Genomic DNA, 22881 nt, shown 5'->3' with positions numbered 1-22881 from the left:
CCTACTAGCCGTCGCACCTTGTCAGCCTCAGTTCGATTCATGGCCACAGCCAGAGATCCGCTGTGTTCAAATATACAGTATAGTTCTTCGTGGTGGTTGTTTTTAAGCAGACCATTTCCAAAGAAGAGAGAGGGGAGATTAAGGCGGAGTGACGAATCTGCACAATATGAGCCCGGAAGAGGACTGGAAACTGGGGACCGGTTGGCCGGTCCTGGACTCAAGGGGCTCAACCATCCTTGACGCTTTTTATTTCAAACCCTTTAGTCCTTTGACAGAGTTTTGCAAGTCTATTTGGTTTGGAGTGAGGGTTCCCGAAATTCTCTCCACGCAATCTTCGGTGCATCCTGGAATCCTTACTTTCGGCCGTGCAACCGGGCACCTTCGGCAAGCTCTCCGCATTTTGGGGAGGGGGACAGTTTTCCCACCTCCTGAGGACGCGGCCGTCCCACGGAAGTGTGGCTGCTGTTTCAAGGCGGCCAAAATGCCTGGCCGCCTGTGTTTGCTCCACAACTTTGGATTCGGGGACGTGATCCTGCTGTTGAAGCTTGGGAATTCTTCAAAGATGGGCAAGATGGAAACGATTGAGCTTTCTGCCATGGCTCCTTGATCTGCTCCATCGAGTCGAGAACAACAGCTCTGTACATTTGCAGAAGTAAAGATACCAAGAGTCAAACGCAACAAAAACCCATATTCATCAAGCCAAATGGCCAAGCTCTTTCTTTCCCCATTTTCTGGAGCAATACCTCCATGCTCTTCCTCTCAATCTGGGGCCCTGGCAAAGGCTGATCCAGACAATTTCAAAATACAGCTTGGGTACAGGCGTCCCTGCTATTCTCCTTGCTGCAAAGTTAAGCAAGGTGGTATAAACGTCATCTTAAATAAAGAGGGATATTTCCGTCGGCCATGAATCTTAACAGATATAAAATGGAGTATACACTGGACTCGTCTTTGTTTACAGGGGGTTGGATGTTATAACTGGAAAAACAATTCTGCCCATATTTGTTTCCAACTTTGGACAGGAACCCGAAAACCGCTTATGAAGGAACTGATTGCTGATAACATTTATACAAACCAACCTTTTGAATCTGAGTAATATAAAACCAGCCCTGGAAGTGGCAATACAATTCAGTCCCTTTTACGCCGTGCTGAGATACAAAATCAGCATTTATGGAGGAGAAAAATCTTGCTGGACAGGGTAACAGAAGCATTGTACAAGTTTTGATAAGCCATGGCATGATTTGTTGAAGTGTGATGCCCAGACTCACCTCTGCTCACATGCTATGGTTGGTTGCCTGATCAGAATCCACTGTCTGAGTTCCTGGTTTCTTCTTGGCTCATGAACTCTGGCTTGTTTCACTGTGGCTTGCTGTGATTTCGAAACCTGTAACTGTGGTTTACCACTGGCATTTTGTTCTTCCAGCAACCCAGACTGGAACAAGCTCAGGCAAAGTGGGCAGGAGAAAAACCTGTCAGAAACGGAGCAGACCAAACATGGTTTGTATGGCAGGCATACCTGTGGTTTAAACAACAAATCATAGCTTATACAAACTGTGACTTGTTGTGACATCTGAACACATTGCATGGGATTTACTTGTGAAACTACTTAGACACATCTTTGCAAGATCTGTTTTTAACATCTTCATCTTTATGGTGGATTAGGTAGGGATGCAAGATCCATATCAAAAAAAGGGCTGACCTGTGGATTTATACAATGTAAGGTTCTTTGAAAAGGCCTGTTTAATTTAGCTAGAATTCCCATGACACTTTTTGGAGCAGGGTGGCCTTGCCATCTGGGCAGTTCTGAGAGTTAAGACCCCCACCCCCAAAAGTAACCTTTACAAGCATTGTTACAGCCTCGGCCTCGTCTCCTTAATTCCATTCTTCAAGATGGATCTCATTATTTTAGATTTCTCTTCCTGGGCTTTTGTAGTCATGAGTTAAGATTCCTCAGCATGTAAATTTCCCTTGAAAAGATATAGAAAATACTCAACCCAAATGTTTCCAAGATCTAGCATCACTTTACTTTCTTCTCTTTTTTCCCCCTATGAAGTCCGTCTGCTTCTTTTTAATCTGGGAGTCGCCGGGCAAATCAAAAAAAAGCAGCCTGGAAGACGTTTTCCATTAACAACCTTGAATTCATTTCCCACCTCCTGGGAAAAAGTTGATGGAGGAACAAAATGTATACAAAGGTCAGAGTTTTGTTCAGTTGCCATAGAGACACGCCGGCAATTAAAGCCATCCCTTTGCAATTGTGGATATTTATTATCGGATGACGCGATTTCCAAATCCTCCCGTTGCATTACTGAGTTTTACGAGCACTTTTCATAATGTGCGCCTGATAAATAAATAAGAAGAAGGGAAGGTCCATGGCCTGATGGTGGGAAAGTTTCAGGAAACTGTATTCCTGGATAACTGAGCAAAAGAACAAAGCACCAGTTAAAGGTTGGCCCGATTCGTAAGCAAGAAGGACAGATCTACATCATCAAAAAGGAGAGTGAAATCCATTTGCATACAACTCCATTTATTCATTTATAAGTTGTTGCATGTATGAGTTGTCAAGTCACCTCCGGCTTATGGTGACAGTATGAACGAATGATCTCCCAAACACATTCTCCTCATCTGCCCTCCTCATGTCTTGAAAACTCAACTCCATGGCTTCCTTTAGGGACTCAGTGCATCTCATGTTTGGCCTCCCTCTTTTCCTGCCCCCTTCCTCCTTTCCTAGCACAAGGGTCTTTTCCAAAGAATCCCACCTTCTCCGATGTGTCCAAAGTATGACAGCTTCAGCTTCAATATTTATAGATACAGATGCAAAATTTGAAAGTTTTTTTTTTAAAGGGGGGATTTAAACAGAATTGGAGTGTCTCTCACTCAAGTGGGATGAATAGAACCAGGAGGCTTCTCAGTTTGTCCTCAAGGTAATCCTCACTGTGGATAATGGGCAGCTTCAAGAACCCCTCGTCTTCCTTCATTTATGAACCTCAAATTTTTTATGCCCCCTACCCCAAAACATTTAAACATGACTTGGCCTGGGAAGCCCTTCAAATGAAGGACATTTTGTCCTCTGTCCAGCCTTTAGACTGAGTTTTGTTGTCTCTGAGGGCACGTAGCTACCATAGGAGGGAGTGTTTACTTACTTAAAAGGTATTGTTACCTGTCTTTCAGGTTGCACTGAACTCACAAGGCAGCTCCTGCAATTCCACCACAGGCTACGATTCCAGCTAATTATACAACCCTATGCACAGCTAGTAATTTTTTAATGGTCACATTTGAGGAAATGTGTTTTTAAGGTTTGGTTTTGCTTTCTGTCCACAGAGAAATGTCTGTATGTCTCTCTCAGCTGCAAAGGTGTGATGTTGCCAGAGAGAGAGAGAGAGAGAGAGAGAGAAACCCTCTTATGCTGCAACCTCTGGAGTTTCCCTGGGAGACTCACAAAACAACTTCTTCGTGGACCAGAGGCCAAAGTAACTAGTTACAAGTAACGTCATTCCTTTAAGTGTTGTGATCAGAGGCTGAAATAAGTAGTTACAAGTATGTAATGTCATCGTAGGTGTAATAGGTAAAACCTAGTATATTTGAGAGTGAGTGTTTCAAAGGCATTTCAAGACCCGAAGATATAGTAACAGTAAAAAAAGGGACTGGCTCCGTGGGAAGGGGTGCTTCCCAGCGCTCATAAGGAGAACAGTATGAGGATGTGTATGGGTTCTGGTTTTGCTTTGCTTGGTTTTGTTGCTTTGTTACAGCGCATAAGGAAAGCACATGCAGACCTTTTAAGATTAGCTATGCAATCAGAAAAGGTTATTAAATGCACATGGATGTGGCTTTCCAAAGAGCTTTTGTGCTGTGTTTATCCATAGTGTGTGTGTGTTTCTCCAGAGGCATCTTTTCTCTTTAACTGCACGAGAAAAGCCAACGAGGTGTGCCTCCTTCTGAACAGATGTTTGGCCTGGTTTACATATACAGTGAAATGTGGCTGTTTTTATGGAGGGATGCCCTGTTGCTTTTGCCCATTTGCTCCGTAGATCCCCCTGCTTCTCTTGCACGAATCACTGAGGGTAATTCACATGACAGTCAGTTTGATTTGAGCATCAAACTGTACTAAAGAATACCACTAGAAGGTCAAACCAGTGGCTCTTCTAGAGACGTCATTCAAGCAGACCTCCACGATGGAGCAATCATAGTTTTAGAGGAAGCCTGTGCTCAATGGCCAGTCCTCCTGGCAAATCACAAAGTGAGCTTCCATGCATACTCTGGGAGGTATCAAAGGCTTCTGCCGGGATTATCAGATGCTTTTGTATCTAAGGAATTTCATCTTTTAGTGCCGTGTAGTCTACAATGTATAATTTTGCCTTGAGGTGTGACATACAATAAATGACCATGAGCTACTTAATATTCCTTAGCCTGACCTCTCTTCACAAGGATACTGATTAAGCTGGTTCAGGCTGATGGGAATTGTAGTCTTGCAACCATTTGGAAGGCTACACATTCTCCTTCTCACCTTGACACACACACACACACCTTAAGCTTTCCATGAACTGAGGTGGGGGGGCGTAAAACAGGATCAGTTGGGCTTTTGTTTGCAAGAAGCTTTGACTCTGTCATTCCCTCTCCCCCCCCCCCGGCCAAGGTGGGGATGTTTGTATGTTTAGAATTTGTGAGTCCCGCCATGCCCCCCTTTCCATAACTCTTCCTTTGCTCACATCCTAAGTTCAAGACAAGGATGTTTCCTTTCACGGCACAGAGACCAGCGCGGTGGGGTCGGGAGAGTCTGCGTGTGCTCTTAAGGGTATAAAGATGGATCAAACAGCTGCTTTTGGGCTGCCTTTGCTCCCCCCCAAAAAATATTTGCCTTAGGTTCGCCAGCCAAGAAACGCTTCAGCGTTCAAAAGAACATGATTTGAAATGAAGACCAGCTGCATGGGCCGGAGTGCTTATTGCAGGGGATGTTAGGAAGAGAATAAGAGGGAAGGAAAAAAACGGACAAGATGAGAGACATGGGTAGCCTGTATCTTATAACTCAAGGAAAATCTCTGAAGGTGGGGAGTGCGGGCTTTGGCTGGAGATCAAGGACGCTTTGGGCCTGTCAAATTTGTATTCTTTTTAAACTACAAGTCCCATCATTCCTTGCATTTGCCATGTGGGAGGTGAAATGAAAAATGTCCAGCAGGTCAAACGTTTTCCAGTCCTTTAGCTGCTTGCCTATATTGCGGTCCCACCCCCATGTCTGTCTGGTGTCGCAGAGAATATTATGGGATCCGAAAGAGTCAGGTGGTGCTGGAGAAGAGATTTGCAGAAACCCTAGACTGCCAGGAACAAACAAGGGGATCCTTGATCAAAATCGAGCCTGAACTCTCTCTCTCTGGAGGCAAAAAATGTCAAAATTGAGACTGTCCTACTTTGGGCACCTCCTGAGAAGGCAGGATTCTCTAGAAAAGACAATAATGGTAGGAAAAGTTGAAGGCAACAGGAAAAGAGGAAGACCCAAGATGAGATGGACTGGCTCCCTAAAGGAAGCCACAGGCCTGAGTCTTCAAGGGTTGAGCAGGCAGGACATTCTGAAGGCCACTCGTTCATAGGGTCGCCATAAGCTGGAAGCGACTTGGTGGCACATCGCAACAATAAAGGCTAACGGTTTTTAAATGGCATCAGGTTTCCGGGACGACAGCCCACTTCTGCAAATGGCTGGCAAAGCGGAAGGAAGGAAACCTCATCACTCTCTCAGAGCGATGGGCATTTTGCTAACACCGGAAGGCCAGAGAGCATCTTCTGCTGCCAGCAGTGGAACAGGAGGGGAGAGAAACACACATCACTGCGAGATCAAAGTGGTTCTGACCTCATTCTGACACTTGCTGCGTTTGATGTGACGGCTATGGAAAAACTGAAAATGTTTCCCTGGGGACATGCACAGTTCCTCTAACAGTCCCCGCAGTCGGAGATGCTGTCAGCTCCTGGAGTGGCAACAGCTGATGCAGCAAAATAAATGAAATCCATTCTTTAATAACCAGGAAACGAGAAAGAGGAAAGGGGCTGCATTCAAACCGGAACTAGAGCAGATGGTACACAGACCTGGGATGTTATTTAGGGCTGCCAAAGAGAGAGGGGACCTTCGTATGTGAATGTCCCATCTCTACTGCCAATGGATCGGATTGTTTCTTTCACAGCCTCTTGGAAAAAGTTCCCCCCGTGGGGGATTCCTGGATCAAGGAGATCCCAGTCTCGCATTGCCTGACGTGCAGAAAATGGACAGGGGCAAAAGGTGTCACTGTCCAGCAGTCCATGAAAGCACTTACTTGTGCGTGGGGGTCCACCCAGCAGGGTTGTCGTTGGAGGGCAGCATAGCAGCCGAGAGGGGCTGGAACGCTGGCAATCTTGCCGGTTTGGAAACCAGTGTAAAAAGAGACTTATATGGTTTGCTCAGAAGAGCAAATGATTTCACTGCCGGAACAGTTTTCATATGTATAAGTTCTGTATAATTTTTATTTCGATTTGCGTTTTATATTTCTAATGGATGCAGACAATTATTCCAAATATTGTACCCAATTGTCCAGTGACAGTGCCTACCTGGAGGGGTTGTTGTGAGGATAAAGTAGGGAGGAGAGAGAGGTGTACGCCACCTGGAGGGAAGGCAAGATATAACTCTAATTAATATATGAAATGATACATAGATATCCGTATAGATGCATATAGGTATATGTGTGTGCACAGTAGTGGCGATCCCCTTTTTGAACGAATTCCCCCTAAAACTTACCAGTTGGTTCCTCCCTCCCTATTCCTCCCCGCCCCTCTTCCGCGCGATGGTTTGCCCCACCCGTCGCTTCTTCCCCTGTCTTGCTTTCCTTGCGTTCTCGAGTCTGGCAGCTCTGTCACGTCCACCCCTTTCTGTGGAAATGGTCTCTTCGGACTCCTCTTCCCTCCTCTCCTCCTTCCTCTTGTCTCACCCTCCCCCCCCCGCCGCTTGCGCGCGAATGGCCTCTCCCGCCCGGGTCGCCTCCCCGCTCCATACTTGGCGATGGCCCGCGAGCCGCCTCCTGATTGGCCGCCGCTTGGGCGCCGAGGCGGAAGGGAGGGGGGAAAAGACTGAGGGCGAGGGGCGTGGCCTCAGCTGGCCCGGCGCGCGCCGCTTAACCCGGATGTGCAAGCGCTAGGCAACGGCGGAAGTGGCGGCCGGGGAGGAGGAGGAGGAGGAAGCGAGGAGGGAGAAAAAAAAAAGAAGAAGGAGGCGGAGGGAGGCGGAGGTGGCGGCGGCCGAGGAGGAGGAGGAGGCAAGGAAGCAAGGCCGCGGCCTGGCTCAGGAAACTCGCAGAGGCCGGACGGACGACGGGCTGAGGGAGCCAGCCAGCGAGGGAGGGAGGGAGAGCCGCTGCCGAGAGCCCCCGGCCCCGCAGAGACACCATGGTGAGCGGCGGAGGTTGGGGGGGTAGGAGGGGGGAAAGGGAGACGCATTTCCTGTCAGGGCCTGGGAGGAGGGGGGGAGGGGCCAGGTGGGGCTGTGGGGGGGGGAAAGGGAGGGCGAGGGGGTAGAAGAAGGAGAGGGAGGTCCTCCCCCTCCCCTTCTATCCTCTCAGGAGGCTCCCCACTTTTTGGGCCTCGTCCCCCCCTTCTCGTTGCTAAAGTTGGGGGGGCGGAGAGTTTGGGGAGGAGGGAATCGTCCTGGGAGATAGGACTCCCTCTTCCCCCCCTCCTTCGATTTGTGTCTCGGGGGCGCACGCGAAGAGGCTCCCTCTGGCTTTTGGGGCCTCCTTCCCTTGCTGAACGTGTTGGGGGGGGAGAGAGGGGGGTGCGTGGGATGGTTCTCTCTGGGAAGGCCCCCACCGTTCTTCGTTGTGGGGGAAGAGGTTGCTTTGGTATGGATTGGGGGGGAAAGGGTAGATGGGGTGCCCCTCTCGCTGGGGGAGCCCCTGGTAGCCTGCATACTTAAATTGCAGACCGCCTCGAGAGGGGCTTTAAGGGCGGCGGGGCGGTATAGAGGAGCCAGCCCACCTACATTTTCTCTCAGGGGCTGCACCCCTTTATGGTTTCGTCCCTCTGCCCTCCCAGGGGGGCGGGAATCTGGGGGAAAAGGAAGGGCTTCTCATGGAGACTCCTTCCCTCATTTCTTTGTTTTTGCCTTTGGTTCCTCTCTCCCCCCCCCCCCCCCACCAATGGCTGAACTTGCCAAGGCAAGATTGATGAAGGGAGTGTTTTTGTCAGGAGATTTCCCCCTCCCCCCAACCAATCCCCATTTACTGTACTGGTTTGGTTGCCCAATTGCTGGAGGAAGATTGGAAGGGAAGGACCACTTCCATGTGAAAGGGGATGCAACCCACCCATGGCAGCACTCCTCGGGACAAGCCCCCCACCCCCAATGCCTCATTCATACCTGAGCAGGTCTAGATGAGGCATGGTAGTCAGGGAAGGTCTCCCTAGTGGAAGGGGCTGTGATTGAGGGAAGGGAGGAAAGACCAAGGAGACTCCAGCGGGTGGAAAGGCCCTGGAGGAAGCTCGCTGTCCATCTTCTCTTCCTTTGGTCTCCTGCTTGTCTAGGAGGAGGGTTGGGTTGGGTTGGGTCGGGCAGAGGGGGCTTCATTGAGTTTGGTGAGGAGTGTTTTGGAGTAAACACAAGGGAGACGTGAGGAGGCGAGTGTCTGCTTTGCTGAATGAAGTGTGATGGGGAGAGATGAGGGTGGCTGCAACAGCAGCTTTCGCTGATAATCTAGTTATTTAATCATATTTATATACTGCTTTTCCGTCAGGGAGTTCAAGGCACAGTGTGGAAGCAAGTATCTTTTCTCCTCTTCATTTTGTCCTCATAACAAGCCTTGTGAGGGACTGGGACTGGCCCGTGGCCCTTTGGTGGATTTAATGGCTGAGTAGACATTTCAACCCAATTCTCTTGAGTCTTGGATGTGGCTGGCATTTCTGTGATGGTGTGCGAGAGAGACAGAGAGATGGAGGGTGTGTGTTGCTTTGAGAAGACATCTTCCAGTTGCCTTAGCTGTGAAGTGAGTGGGAGCAAAGAGATGAGAATTGTAGTGTTTGGAAAACGGAGGTTGGTATCCGTTGGAGTCAGTTGAAAGGGTGTAGGTAGGAGACGACAGCATGGGGCATATCCTCAATGAGTCATAAAGGTGGGGCTCTTGTGCAGTTATGTTTGTCTTGTGGTTTGAGGTTCTTGCTGTGACATATAAGGTGGTGGAAAGACCCTGTACTAGGACGCACCATCAGGGGTTCCTCTGACATTATGTGGCTTGCAGGCTGAGAGGTGGTGGTAGAAGCAAAGAAAATGGGGATCTTCGGTGTAGATTGGGGTAGAAAACTGCTCACATACCTGCAGGTGCCTATGAGTCCCAGTGGCTGGTCTCTCCTGCCACCCATATTGAGCCAGCAAATGTTTACCCTGAGGAAATTCTCTTCCGGGCATGGCTACCTTTGCAGGGAATGTGAGAGGACTTTGGCTTAAGCTGCTGTTTCCTCCCCTGTCTAGGATGTGGTCTCCTGCCAAGGGAGTACTGTTGATCTGCCTGTTTGCCTTTTCTGGCTACCAGTTATTTTCAAGATCTCTCAGTTTGAGAGTCTTATCCAGGCCTGCTCTTTGAAATCGTTAAAACGGGGGGGGGGGACCCCCAGGGTTTCCATTGGAAACTTCTGTTTGTCCAGTAGATGTTCTGTCTGCTGAATTCCCTGAGGTCAGGCCGTTGCTTCATTAGAGATGGCAGGAAGAGGAACCAGATTGGCTGGCATTGGTTTATCTACCTGGGATCAGGTCTGTTTTGACTAGAACGCTTGATGAAAATTATTTCTGCCTCCAAGGCTGAAAAAAGTCTTGCACCTTTATGTCTTTGTTGGCTTACATTGAAGGTGTATTGGAAAAAGCCACTGCAGTGTTTCGTAACTTGCAAGTTTAGATCCAGTCCCGAATGTGGAGTCTGATGTTGCCTGTGTGAATGTGTTTGTTACAGGTGTCCCCATCTTAATTTTCCCTTCCAAGCCTTCTCATTAAATTTTTGTAAAAGGGCTTACTTCAGATGCTGTATTTAACTTCTAGTTTATGTGCAAAAGAAAGGTTGCTTAGTTCCACTTCAAAGTGAGTAAAGACCCTTGAGTGGTTAGGAAGGTTTATAGCTTCATCAAAAGCTTAGGAGATGACACACCATATTGCAAATGAAATATCACCTTTTTTCTTTTTCCACCATGTCCTCCAGCGTGCTTGTTCTCTAGTACAAATTGGTGGGTTGTGATTTTACTCACTTACTTTCAAACCTACTGTATTCAAGCATGCAAAATCTCAGATAAGACATGCGTCTGGTTTGGTGCACCTCTCTAGTAGCAGTAATACGGTATTCATTACCAAGCCGTAAAACCTAAGCATACAGTATAAAGTAGCGCTGGGCTATTTTTAGAGGGCTAGATACTGTACTACCCCATAGAAATGGCTCCTTTTAGAGGAGGTGAGGGGCCGTGGCCAAGCAGGAGTTTTAAAGTGGAGAGTTTCAAGGAAGCGACAGTGCCAAATTGCCACGGCTGACTTGAGTCGTCAGTTCCTCCTTAGGAGCATGCGCCTGTTCTGCCACGTTTATTTACTTTTAAAATGTTTCCATCCGAATACTGTTTGGCAGTGTTTATAAAGGTTGCAGAGAACCAGCTTAGAAGCACCGCCCCATCAGGCAAAAATAACAACAAACCAAAACCTCCCTTCAAACAGGAGGTGCAGCAATCAAAAGTGTTTTGGAAGGACTCGGACTGTGTCGTTCTGTTGGTGCAGAACAACCCACTGTCCTGTGGCCCCTTCAGGATGTGTGTGCTTATTCTAGTGTGAATCTTTGTGGACTGTACTCACTTTGCCAGATGCCAGAGGGCAAACCAGTGGGGTGGCTGAGGTGAGGAGGGTCAGACAGGTAGTCTTGTGATAAATTTCAGAGTACAGGGGCTCATAATAAGGGCCTCCCTGGCCCTGGCCTGTGGCAGAACCAAAAAAGACAAGCCTTTTGAAAGATCAGGTCTACCAGTTTCCATCTGCCCCAGGAGCAGGGTCTTCTGGTAAAGCTTAGTCACCCATTCAATGCCCAGCTATGCCTCATATAATTTATATTGTATTGGTCCTGGGGGAAATCTGTTGCCTTTCCTGCTACTGCGAAGATCGATGCTCCGGGTGGACAAGAAAAGGCGGGCAGGTGGGAAGCCCTGCTCATTGGGAAGTGCTGGCATTTTGATCCTGTGAACCCAAGCTCCACTACACCATGGGTTGCAAGCTTGGGAGATGACTGACCATGCTTAGTGCCAGACTGGTGACTAAGCAGGTGCAAGGTAAACATTCCTAGGGTGGGATTCTTCCTCAAATTTTTGGTGCTTGAGGACTGTTGGAAGGCTTCAGGGTTCATGTCCTGGCATTGCTCTCTTGCATACTGTCTAATAACAGCGTAAACGAAGAGTGGACCTACTTGGGGTGTGGATCTTTATTTAGTACTACCGATATGAATAAAGGAGATATCTAATTAGAGAACACCAGTGATATGGCTTGAGATGAACAAGAGAGGAGATTGAAGGGAGTTTAAAATACCCCATAATATCATTTTCTACTATGAGAATCATTTGCGGAGGATAATGATTTTAGTACCATAAAATGTGGAGTACTGGGGCCCTCTGATCCCCTCTCCCAAATCCACAAAAAATGAAGCAGATTTCAAGCAATTTGAATGTCATTTTTTGTCCATTGGGGGGGCAGTTGTGACTCCTGGCTGGTCCTGAGGGCAGTGACGTGGCCCCTGTGAACCTTTTGGGCTTTACACCCATTCAGTCCTGGATTCCTAGAGGTTAAGGAGAAACCGGCCACCACAGCAGCATGATCTCCTTTTTCTGGGCTTCTCAAGAACATCTGGCCGGCTGTTTGAAAGAGGACACCACATCCTTCCTTGGATCCAGTGGGGAGTGTTTGTGTTGGCCTGTGTCAGTCTCTTGGAAAGAAGCCAAAAAAAAAAGGACCCTGGTTCCACTCTTGTCAGATGCAGAGGCTCAGAAAGTGCAGCCAGAGCTGGATTTATTATGATATACCGATCAGAGTGGTTTGTTCATTTGCCTCTGTATGTATTATAGATGCCTTGAAAGCCATCTTTAGGATAATTTGCTCAAAAGACAGTGTTTTCTTTTTTTAGCGCCAGGAATGATTTTACCGTTGTTTTGCACATCAACCCACACTTGGCATCTCCCTCTTCCAGCCTTTCCAAAGCTTTCTTCGTTAAGAGTCCCTCTATTTAAGGTAAAATGAGAGAGTGTCTTAGTTTTTGCTCCTCGTGGCCATCAGGAACCCTTGGAGATCTGTTGTACCTTACCAGAAACCTACTAGCAGATTCTTACCTCCCTTCTGTCCGGTTGTGTGTGTGTGTGGTGGCCTAGAGACTAATGCTATGAATGGTACAATAGACCTCTGTCAAGCCCTGAAAAACCGCAAGGCGGTTGGGTAGGAGATGAGTGCCACTCTCGTGTCTGGTTGGCAAAAGTAATTGGTAAGTAGGCCTCAGAGTTCAGGCTTTATTGAGGCATGTCTGTCTCTTCCAAAATTGTTAGGAGAAGAAATTAAATTCTGGGAAGAGAAACCAAGTTTTGCAGGAGGTGGGTGGCACGTCTAAACACTAGGTTGGGATTCAAAGAGCAGTAGACGCAGCTGCTGTCTGGGCTTGGGGGTGGTCTGCCAGCCACTTCCCACTGGGGAAGCTTGTCCAGCGTTCAAAGTGAACAACTTTTACTCGTGGGTGCCAATTAAGCCAGAGAGTCGCCCGCCCATTATGCTCTTAAAGCAGAATCAGGCCGGGGAGAAAATGTGTCGATGCCCCTCGGGTTGGCTTGCCCACCTGCCACCCAGCAGCCAGCCTGTAGCAGCCCTCTTTAAAAGAAGGTACAGGTTTCAGGACTAAGAATAGACCACCAGTGTCCAAGCCTTTCCACCTTCTGGGGAAAGCTGTCGGTATTGAATGAAAACTTACTTCCGTTGGTTGGTTGTGGGTGCCTCTTTGTTAGGGGTCCTTTGAGCCGCAGAGAGAATGGAGGGAGCACCGTGGCCGAGAGATCAGGTTATGAATCAGGAAGCAGCCAGTTCATATCTTATCTCTGTCACAAGCTCAGTAGGTACTCCTAGGCTAGAGGAGGCACTGTCAGCTGCTAAACGGTCATGCAGTGGGGGACACCCTGACCCTTTCACCCCTGCTTAAAAACTGACAACAGTCCTATATACAGTAGCTGTGAAATGTAATTCATTACCTGTCACATCCACAGTTCCCCACCAGGTGTGTTATGTCCTGTCCAGGGGATTCTGAATTAGGATAACCCTCACAAGGTTTCCCAGGTACAGTAGTGGTTGATTTTTACCAGTGCTCACATAGTGGCCTTGCCATGGCTGAGTGGGGATTTGAACCCAGGTCCCCGGAGCCCTAGTTTGACACTCAGTCTCCTGTTCTATACTGGCTCTCTTAGTACAGGGCTGGGCAAATTTCAGCCCTCTGGGCTCTCGCTTTTAGTTCCACTCTGAGGTTCAGTGTTAAGTGAAAAGGCTATTTCAGTAATGGCTAGCATATATTTACTGTGATCGATATTTTAAAATAGATCAACGCTCCTCCTGCGCCTTTTAGCGCCGAAAAAAAGCCTACCTTTTCCGAAGCACAACTGGACCTTTTAGACATGAGTTTTCTCAATATGTGGTCCATGCCTCCCCACACCCAGGTTGTTAACATAGGTTGCAGACCGTCTGGAATTGCCCATCCCAGCCATTACACCTTCCATTTTTACGACGCTTTCCGAACTTCTTGCTGTGTCGAGGAGCTTTTATCCCATGGTCCCCACGCCCTTGTATCTTCCTCGTTAGTCTGCTTTGCTCTTTCCACACGAGCGGTGCTTGAAAAATCTGTAGTTTGTCTTGTCGTAGCACTCCCCTGGGGTTTAAAGCAAGGACCTTTGGTGTCTTTCTGTATAACAGGCCATAACACCGTTTTAAGCCTGTCCCCACCATTAGGCATCCTGGCTGTAGTCCACAGGATGAGCCGTGTAGGTCAGCGATGAGGAGTTCCAAACCTCCAGGCTTGGTTTTATTCTTGAGAATAAGCGGGTACATCCTGAAAGTAGACGTAGTCTAGATGGGCGGGATACAAATCTAATATATAAAATAAATAAATAAAGTTCCAGAGTGGTTCCAAAGAGCGGTGCATTTCCTCTTGAGGTGGAATGAGTAGCTTGGTTCTCCAGAAGTTCAGGGCGGCGCATCTGAGCTGGGGTGGGCAAAGGGTGGCCTTCCAGATGCTTTTGGGTCACAGTTCCCGGCGTCTTCCTCCATTGGCCAGTTCTGATGGGAAGGGCAGCCGAGCACCTAGGTGGTGACCCGTTCTCCCATCCGTGGCCTCGTCCGAGAGGGGGAAAGGCTGAGCAAGCACATCTCTCCGTGTTCACGTGCTCCTTTCCTCCTGAGGGATCAAGACCCTTCCTCTTCTCCTCTCAGAGGAGCCCTGCAAGGCAGAATAGAGTGGGAGTGGCCCTGGCTTGCGGTCACCCAGCGAGAGCCATGGGTCAGTGGGGACAACGACCTGGACTGCCCGACCCACTGACCATGGCTCTCTGTTTCAAGGGGGCTTCCTGGTGGCACAGAGGACCGTCGATCCATTTAGATCTATCTTGTCAGCACTGACTGGTGGCAGTGTTGGGTCTCCCCCCCCCCCCCGCACCTCCTTGTCCTGCAGGAGATCTGTGGTGATCTCCCGTCAGGCCTGACTCCTCTCTGAGCTTCTGATTTCGGACTCTAGGACGCACCCAGGATGGCGCTACTGCCAGATGCCACCCTTCTGTCCTTCCCTGTAACATATGGTTCATTCAGTACACCCTGAGGAGGATCCGTTGGGAAACTCAGAAATGTCCTAGTCGGTGGGTTAGCGGCGTTCCACTTAAATGTCAGGAGAAGGAACCCAGATGGTCTTCTTTAGGGAAGGAAGCGGAGGTGGAATGGTGGTGGGGGGGACAACAGCCCAGTCTCCTGGGTGAAGTTGCTGTCTGGGCTCCAAGAGAGTCGCTGCTTTTGTGTTGAGGTGAGATTCTGGTGCCCCAGTGTGAGTCGGTCCTTTCTGGGCCTCTGCTGATCCCGGCTGGCGGAGTCTGGCCAAGGCTACGTGCTGCTGATTGGAAGTTTGGAAGGGTTGCATTTTGGGGCTACCAAATCCCCCAGCCAAGTACAGCCATAAGTTCAGAACAGTTTCTCTTAGCCGTAGTTCAGAACAGTCACTTTCTCATTTGCTCCATAGTTGTGGCGACGGAGGGGGAATTTATCGGTGTCCGTCTGCTATCATGGCCAAATGGAACCTCCATGTTTAGGAGGAGTAAATCCGATGAGTTTCTTAGAGATGGAATTGAGCCCACGCGAGGGGTGGGTGCCGAACTCTTTGACCTAAAGGAGGAGTTGCTGGTTGTAGATATTTGTCTACAGCGATGAGTGGATAGGGCCTCTCTTTTTTTGCGCCTTGAGGTGTCTGCTCCGTTTATCCTCAGAACGCCAACAGACGCAACCTGAGTGGCTCAGAGGATGGCCCAAGAAATTATGGGACGGTGTGTGTGTGTGTGTGTGTGGTCCAATAAGGAGCTTTTTTTTCTTGTATAAGAATTGAACCTGCCCATCAGTCCTCACATCCCTCCCCCCTCGGAACCTTTATTTTACATGCCGGATTTGGGAGCAAGCTGGGCGCGTGGCGTGGTGCCGTTGCCGAACCCGTTGGAAATGGGAACTCTCACCAACCGGGTAGTGCCAGTGGCTGGGGCATGTGCCAGAAGGAGATTGCAGTCTAAATTCTGCCCGCCTCATGTTGTGGGTCGAAGCATTTGGGAACTGCCTGAACAGTGCCTTCTTCTTTACAACCCACACCCATGTCCTTTACTTCCCCATTTGCCATTCAGAAAGTGCCTGAGAGTAACTTGCATAGGTACTGCAAATAAAATCTCACCCATATTGCTAAGCTGTGCCTGCTGCTTCTCTCCCACTGCGTGCCCCCAGCTCTCCTTAAAAAAAAAAGAAGCCGGTGGCCTTCCTGGGTTTGAAACCGATCTCCCTCTACCTGCCTTTCCCAGTCTTATTTTTTGCACTTGGTGCCTGCCAGGAATAGAAAGTCATTTGGGGGATCCAGGGTCTCTGTCGCTTTGGGCTCCACTCCTCCAGAGCGGCCCCCCTCTCTGCGCTTTCTGCCGTCGGAAATTCAACCCCGGGACTTTAATGGAAGTGGAGAGAAGCAAGAGACGCAAATGGAACTGCAGGAGCTGGGCAGCCTTGCCGTAGTAATGAGATTTGGCCAGGGGTGAAAAAGAAAAAAAACAAATAAACCCAGGAAGTTCATCTCCTGATGCAGTGCCAGGGTGCGGCTGGCCATGAGAAGAAGATGTGCCGACACCGCGCCCGCTTTCAGCTGGCAGTTTCTTCAACAAACTAGCCTTCCGTTTCTAGCCCTTTATAGGCCAGCCTCCCCTGTTTCTGCCTTCACCCACCTCCATGCCCCCTGTTCCCTTACTTTTCCTCCCCCCCCGCCCCTGTTGATGGTGTTCCGCACACCGGTCCGTGTCCCCATAATGCCATCTGCTAATGGCTGTAATACAAGGGTCAGGAACCGTAGGCCCTGGAGCCAAGTCCAGGCCTCTTGGGATTCACCCAAATGCCTACGTCCCCTTCTTTGTCCTCTGAATTCCCAGTTATTGTACTGTTTCCACATTCTGAAATCTTGGGATCTCTCTTAAAGTCTTAGGTTGTGAACAGTCAGGGCTTTAAAGGAAGCTGTGCCAGTAAGTTTTTTGACTGCATCCTTTTTCTCTGGCTGATGTGCAGAGCCCCCCCCCCCCCAACTCCAGATCAGATCAGACTCCTTTATTCCGATCAACTGATTAGATAAAACCTCCCTCCAGGATTCCTCTGAGAGCAGGTCCATCCTTTGGCCCAAGAGCAGTTCCTGATACTTAACCGGATAAAATTCAGGCTTGTTAATTTGGGTGTTCGTTTGTTTTTCATTCAGAGATCTTTTGTATCTTTCCTACGACTTCAGGGTTGTAACGTGGGCTATAATGTGAGCCTCAGACCCTTTGTTTGGTTTGGGAAGCTGCTCCAATCAGTGCCCTGGCCGTTTCCCAAAGAATGAGCGTGTTTTCCAGGAAGGTTTCTGCCTTTTTTCTTCCTGTCCCTTCCGTGTCTTTGATTTGTTTGTTAACAAGAGGAGGGCCACTTGCGGCACGCCAGATGCTCCCAAAGTGAAAGATGCTCACCCTTTAGCTTCCGCTGGGCTAGTTAGGAGCCCTCTTGGCCGGTCAGGGAGGGCCTCCCTCTGTATGGGACCCGTGCCCTAGCAAAGAACTGGGAAGGGCCAAGTTAAGGAGGGAGGCTCCTCACACCCTCCCCGCTTATGTCAGTAGCCGAAAAAGAGTGTTTCAGTGCAAGCAGATATTTTTCTGAGCTGTCCCTCAACCGAAAATAACCCTCATCTCCGAAACTCAGAGTTTGGGAAATCATTTCACAGGAAATGTAGATTCATCTCTTCTGGCCGTTGAGGACTGTGACCAAGGAGGATTCTTACTCATGGGGAACACAGGAGGAGAGTAGAAAGAAACGAAGATTGGCTAGTCACCAAGGGGGAAATGTTAGTTAATTCCGGCTAGTAGCTCTGGGTAACATCTCTGGCTGTATGCGGGTGGCGATCATCATGAATCTGCCAAGAGCCGTGTCAGGAAAGCCAGCTGGGGAGAATATGAGCTTCCTCTGCCCCGAGACAGGCGGAAAGGGTGGGTCGCGTCCCATATTTTATCATTTTCCTAGCAAGGAGCCTGGCGCTCCTGTTGCTGGGCATTTCCCTTGAGGCATAGCCATTCCGATGAGTCAGTGCTTAACGGTCAAAGGGGGTGTCCCGCAAATCATGGAGCGAAGGCTGTTTTGATCTTCAGGGCTCAGGCCTTGTCAGAAAAAAACCTCCCTTGAAATAATATATATATATATTTCCTAATAGCATGGGCTGCTGGAGGAATGCCGAACCAGGCAGTTTTGGTTACCCAGATGATAGTTAATTCTGGACTGATTGTTTGTTTACTGGAGGTAATTATAACTTGCTCTTTCGTAAAGGCCAAATGAAACAGAGCAAAAGATGTTAGAATACGATGGTGAGGTTGACCCTCTGGGTTGGGAGATTAAAATTTTAAGCCACCAGTGAGCTATGGAGCTTGCTAAAGACTTTTTGCCATGTTGTACTAATTGTTAATGGCTTTTATAGCTACCTCCCCATGCCTGATGTAATCTGAGTTTCCTTTTCCTTTCCTTTTAAAAAAAACAACATTTAGGGCTGACCCTAAAAAGGCAAGACAAGGACAATCTTGCCTCTTCTGCTCTTAGAATGATAGTTTCTGCTACAGGGGGAGATGGCTTTATTTGAGGCAAGATGAGATCCATTTATTTGGTAGGAATGATGATAACTGACAGATGATGCCCAGCCCGGCCACGGCACCGAGAGCTCCATCTTATTCTATGGTGTGTATTTGCTTGGCTTCCCTCAGGAAAGCTCACAGGTTTTCTTTTGCAAATCCGGGCACGAGAGACGCCAAGAATCTTCTGTTTTGTTTCCGGCTGCAGAGATTTTGGTGGCTGCCCCCTGCCTCCTTTGATTCTCATCTTGACATTTCCTAAGAGAGAGAAACTTGATTATGCTGATTTTTTTTTAAATTTAATTTTTATTTTATTTTTATTAGTAATGGAAGCTAAGATTCTTATTAAGGCAGACCCTGGGCCTTCCCTTTTGTTCTGAAGAATGACAGCCAGTTCATGTTCACTTGTCCCAGAGCATTTTGAATGCCCTGCACCAGCTTGCAAGTTTTCCCCTACTTCCTTTCTTTCTTGCTTCCTCGCTGGCTGCTAAAATATCCTGTCTTCTGAAAAAAAAAGAGAGAGAGACAGAAACCCTGAAGTTGCTACAGAATGTAAATGCCTGGTGGTTTTGCATTCCGTATTCTGAGCACAGCTTTTTAAACTTCCTTTCTGCCGACTGAACGCTTTTCATTCTTTTGAGGCACATCTCCCCTAACAAACCGAGCAGCTGTCTTCTCTCCTCTGCCTTTTATCTCCCCCCGATTCCTTGGTCGTTCGGTTTTTCCTCTCTTCCTTTGCCTCTGCCCTCCAAATCCCCATTTTTGACTGTTCCAAGGACACGAGAATTGAATTTTAAAAAACCACCAACAACAACAGTGGTAACTGCTTTTGCTTTGGGTGTTATGCTGTTTTGGGGCAACGCCTAATTGCTTACAGTGGGCAGCCTTGACAGGAAATGTTGAAAACACAAGTGCATAGCTATTAGCCTTTAGGTATGTCTTCTTTGACCCAACACCGGGAGGCAGTGGAAGACAGGAGGTCCTGGCGTGCTCCGGTCCATGGAGTCATGAAGAGTCGGACACGACTTAATGACTAAACAACAACAACGTCTTCTTACTGGTGCCACTTTTATGAAGCAGGGAATCCTCTTTTGAAGCCAGGTTTGTCTCTTACAGGGCATGGTTGTGCCAGGATGTCTGCCTAGGCCACAGGCAGGGAAAGGTGCCATATTAAATGAGTGCAAACCTTTAGCCCCACCAGTGTTTGGGGTACTTGGGGGGGGGGCAGCTACTTGTTCTCAAAGGCTTACAGCCTCGGCAAGAGACCAGGAAAATAGAGGAAGGGATGAAAGGTGGAGTGCGTGTCCATAAAGCTAAATCCCAGCCGTGAGATAGCATAGGCAGCCTCCCATGTTTGAAGGCCTGTCCTCTAAAAGAAGGCCAAGCTTCTTTTCTGTCTTTCCGAAGGTTCGCACTCAAATGCATGGATCCAGCTGGCTAAACCTTAGGAGCCAAATGCCCATGGTCAGAGCTGTTCAGAAATGGGATACCCCCCCCCCAGAAGAGGTTGGGTTTCCTTTTTGAAGGTTTTTCAAAGAGAGGCCGGGCAGCTGTATGTCAGGGCGGCCATACCTGTGGCTGGACTAGATGACCTTTGTGTTCCCTCCCAACTCAATAGTATTTTGAGTCTGTGGTCTAAGGGTACTGGAGCCAGTCTGTCTCTTCAGGCAGTTCTGCTTATCGATTTATTTGTCCGCTCCATTGGCATCCAGCCCTCCTTCTAAATGAGTTTGGAGTCTTGTGGGTGTTTTTTTTCCTCCCTCCCTCGCTCTTCGCCTCCCACTTGCTCTGTGAAGTAGACGAGGTCCAGAGAGACACTGGCTCAGAGTCGGTCTGTGGGTTTTAATGAGGGCGTGAACCTAAATCTTTTAAGTGTCCCAGTCCAGCCTTCTGATTACAACTCCACACTGGCTCTGGAGCTCTCGCTTGGAAAGTGTCTTCCAGAGCTCAAATATTCTGATTTTGGAACAAACCATAGTCTTTTACGGTTATCAGAGCAACGCGAGTGCCCTCTTGTTGATGCTGAGCCAGGTTTTATTTGCCAGGAAGTCCTGGGTGATGGTTGGGGATCCCGAGGTTTGTGTTCTGTAAGCCCTGGGGAGATGCACCTGGTTTGGGAAATGCAGAAGCATCATTAGCCTAAATCTAATAAGAGGTGACTGTGTGTGCAGTGCATTTGGGAAGCTGCAGTTTTCTCTCCTGCCTCCCCCCCCCCTTTTCAAGCCATTTGATGGCACTGCGTCCTCCTCCTGACGCCAGGGTAGTAGGTTTATGGGTTGTTATGGTCAGATCTGTACTCTGTGAGTCTCTCTGGCACCAGATAAAAGCGGCCAAATTACACAGTTATGGTTAATGACAAGCCGTACAAATAACCGACATCTTTCTTCTATGATCTTGAAAATAAACACGGTCCCAGAAATGGCTCGGCCAGGAAGGACGGCACCCCCCTCCTCTTTCTCCCTCCCATTCATTGCCTCATTCATTGAATGCCTAGCATAAAATCCAGACCTGCTTAACTTAGTGGGACGTCCTTGTCGGGATGGCAGAATGTCTCAGATTTAGCCTGTGGATTTGGACATCTATTTGGGAACTTTTGCCTCTCCACGTGGTTTCGGTGACGGGAGGTTCTCTGGAGGATGCCATGTGTTGATGGACAAACGGCAGCCTTCCTGGTGTCCCATTGGACTACAGCTCCCATCTGCCCCAGCCAGCATGGCTAAGGGTTGTGAGAAGCTGGTAGCTGGACAGCGTGGCATCAGCAGTGCCCCCTGGTGGCCCAAGCCTGGTATAAACCAAAAATAGGATTTTGACTCGTTCGTTTGCTTTTAGAGTTCCCCACTTCTCTCATCCCCGGGATACCCCCGGAGCTGACTAGCCACGGATGGGGTGGCCAACCCAGAAGTGTTTCTGAGTGGCAGAGTTTTGTACTCCCACGTCCCAATAGTACAAGAATCCCCAAACCCTGCTGAGTTGGTGGGCAGGCTCCACGCAGACAAAAGGAAGCAATCAGGGAAGCCCTGAAGTGGCACCGTGGGGTAGATGACTCAGGATCCTGCTGCTCCTGAATACAGGGACAGGGAGAGGAACGAGAGAGAGAGAGAGAGAGAGAGAGAGAGAGAAAAGGAAAGAGCCGGGCGAGGCAGCGGCCCAGCCAGGGAGCAGAGGCCTGGTTGTCAAAGGGAGTCATCTTGGTGGGAGAAGGGTTCGGGGGGGGGAGTTGGCCTCTGGCTGGGGCTCCTGGTTACCTTCCAGTCTCCTGCGTGGCCGGAATTGTTAATGAGAAAAGTGCCTTTCAAGCCTCTTGCTCCTTTGCAGGGGAGGGTGTGTTCCTGGGGCGAAGAGGCCCGCCATGGAAGTCTGCCACACGCTCGAAAAGTCCCGAAGCCACGGAGATCTTGGCTTCGTCAGCAACACACACACACTGGGTTTGGTATTTGGGGCCCAGCCGTTGCTTTTCCAGTAGAAAACAGTCATGTGCATGCACACCCCCCCCCCCCGCTGCTCAGTCCCTCCCTCTGGGCCCAGCAGAGTTGTCTGGGAGGGAGGGAGGGGGGCATGCTGTCCGGTCACGCGGGTGTATGTCCCGTTACATTTCCTTGGAAGAGGGCGAAAGGAGGTACAGGGGTTGGTAGACGTTCTAAGGAGTGCTTTTGATAGAGGTCAGAATCCTATCTCGAAGTGACCCAGGGTCAAAAATCATCCGGCCAGTTCCGCAGAAGTTGGAAGAGAATGGTTTCGTTTAAGGTTTGTTTTCCCATTCAGGACTTGAGCCTTTGTGCTGGGATACGTGTGGTCCTGACGGCTAGTAATTTTGGCAAGCCTGCTTCCTAGACGGAGCAAATCCAAAGCGTGAAGCCAAGCCAATCTGATTTCCAGGGCCTGTGTGGACGATGGGAAGCTGAAGTGTCTCGCTGGGCGGCTTCTCCGTTTTTTTTTTTAATACTCAAGGGAGGGGTGCTTGGTTCTAATTTTCTGTCTCCTGAATCTTAACACGCCACTTCCCTTGACGTGGCTCAACCACTGTAGGTAGCCTTCTTGCCCTGAGGGCTAGAAAGAGGAGTCTCGATTTGCTAAGCTTTGCCACGCCGGCTTTGTGCAAAAAGCCCAAATAGCTGAATAAAATGGTAGGCTAAAAGGATGTGCCGAACTGGGTGCATGCATGAGGAGCGCACTAAAAAGTTTTCCTGTCTTCATCCTTTATCCCTCGTGTTCCCTGTTAGGCACACCTCGGGGAGCAGATTTGTGAAAAGAGTTTAGGTTCCCAGATCACACTTGTGGCCTGGCCGGCTGTAAGCTCTGCTGAAGCATCATATGCCATATAAATAGCAAGAGAGAGAGAGAAATGTCTGCAAATTTTGGACAGGGTTTAGGTTTACTCACCTGTGAATCTAGCCACATATAGATGAAACATAAATCTTGGTTGAGGGTGGCTCGCATTTCGGGTGTGTTGATCCAAAACCTGAGTCATAGGAAAGTGCTGGAGGAAGCCCCCAG

At 49.0% G+C, this 22881-nt stretch overlaps 1 protein-coding gene and 2 long non-coding RNA genes across 4 annotated transcripts in view; 1 reads left to right on the top strand and 2 right to left on the bottom strand.

Annotated features, from left to right (window-relative positions):
* Positions 1-231: 231 nt before the first annotated feature.
* LOC144583999 (uncharacterized) lies at positions 232-7015 on the bottom strand. Its single transcript, XR_013537978.1, has 3 exons — positions 6562-7015; positions 1266-1466; positions 232-636 (listed from the first exon to the last, which is right to left on the bottom strand). It is a non-coding gene; the product is annotated as an uncharacterized LOC144583999 (long non-coding RNA).
* Positions 7016-7191: 176 nt separating this feature from the next.
* CAPZB (capping actin protein of muscle Z-line subunit beta) overlaps positions 7192-22881 on the top strand; it is a 41331-nt gene continuing 25641 nt past the window's right edge. The window contains exon 1 of one of the 2 annotated variants that reach the window (XM_072977495.2): positions 7192-7395. In XM_072977495.2, coding sequence (XP_072833596.1) covers positions 7393-7395 — 3 coding nt within the window. In that variant the 5' untranslated portion in view covers positions 7192-7392. The remainder of the gene's footprint in view (positions 7396-22881) is intronic. The other variant, XM_072977496.2, reaches the window with a different exon arrangement.
* LOC110073313 (uncharacterized) lies at positions 18674-21867 on the bottom strand. Its single transcript, XR_013537979.1, has 2 exons — positions 20896-21867; positions 18674-18891 (listed from the first exon to the last, which is right to left on the bottom strand). It is a non-coding gene; the product is annotated as an uncharacterized LOC110073313 (long non-coding RNA).

This window comes from Pogona vitticeps, chromosome 7 (genome assembly GCF_051106095.1).
Source record: "Pogona vitticeps strain Pit_001003342236 chromosome 7, PviZW2.1, whole genome shotgun sequence".
NCBI classification, from domain to species: Eukaryota; Metazoa; Chordata; class Lepidosauria; order Squamata; family Agamidae; genus Pogona; species Pogona vitticeps.
This window is presented reverse-complemented; position numbering and strand designations above follow the sequence as displayed.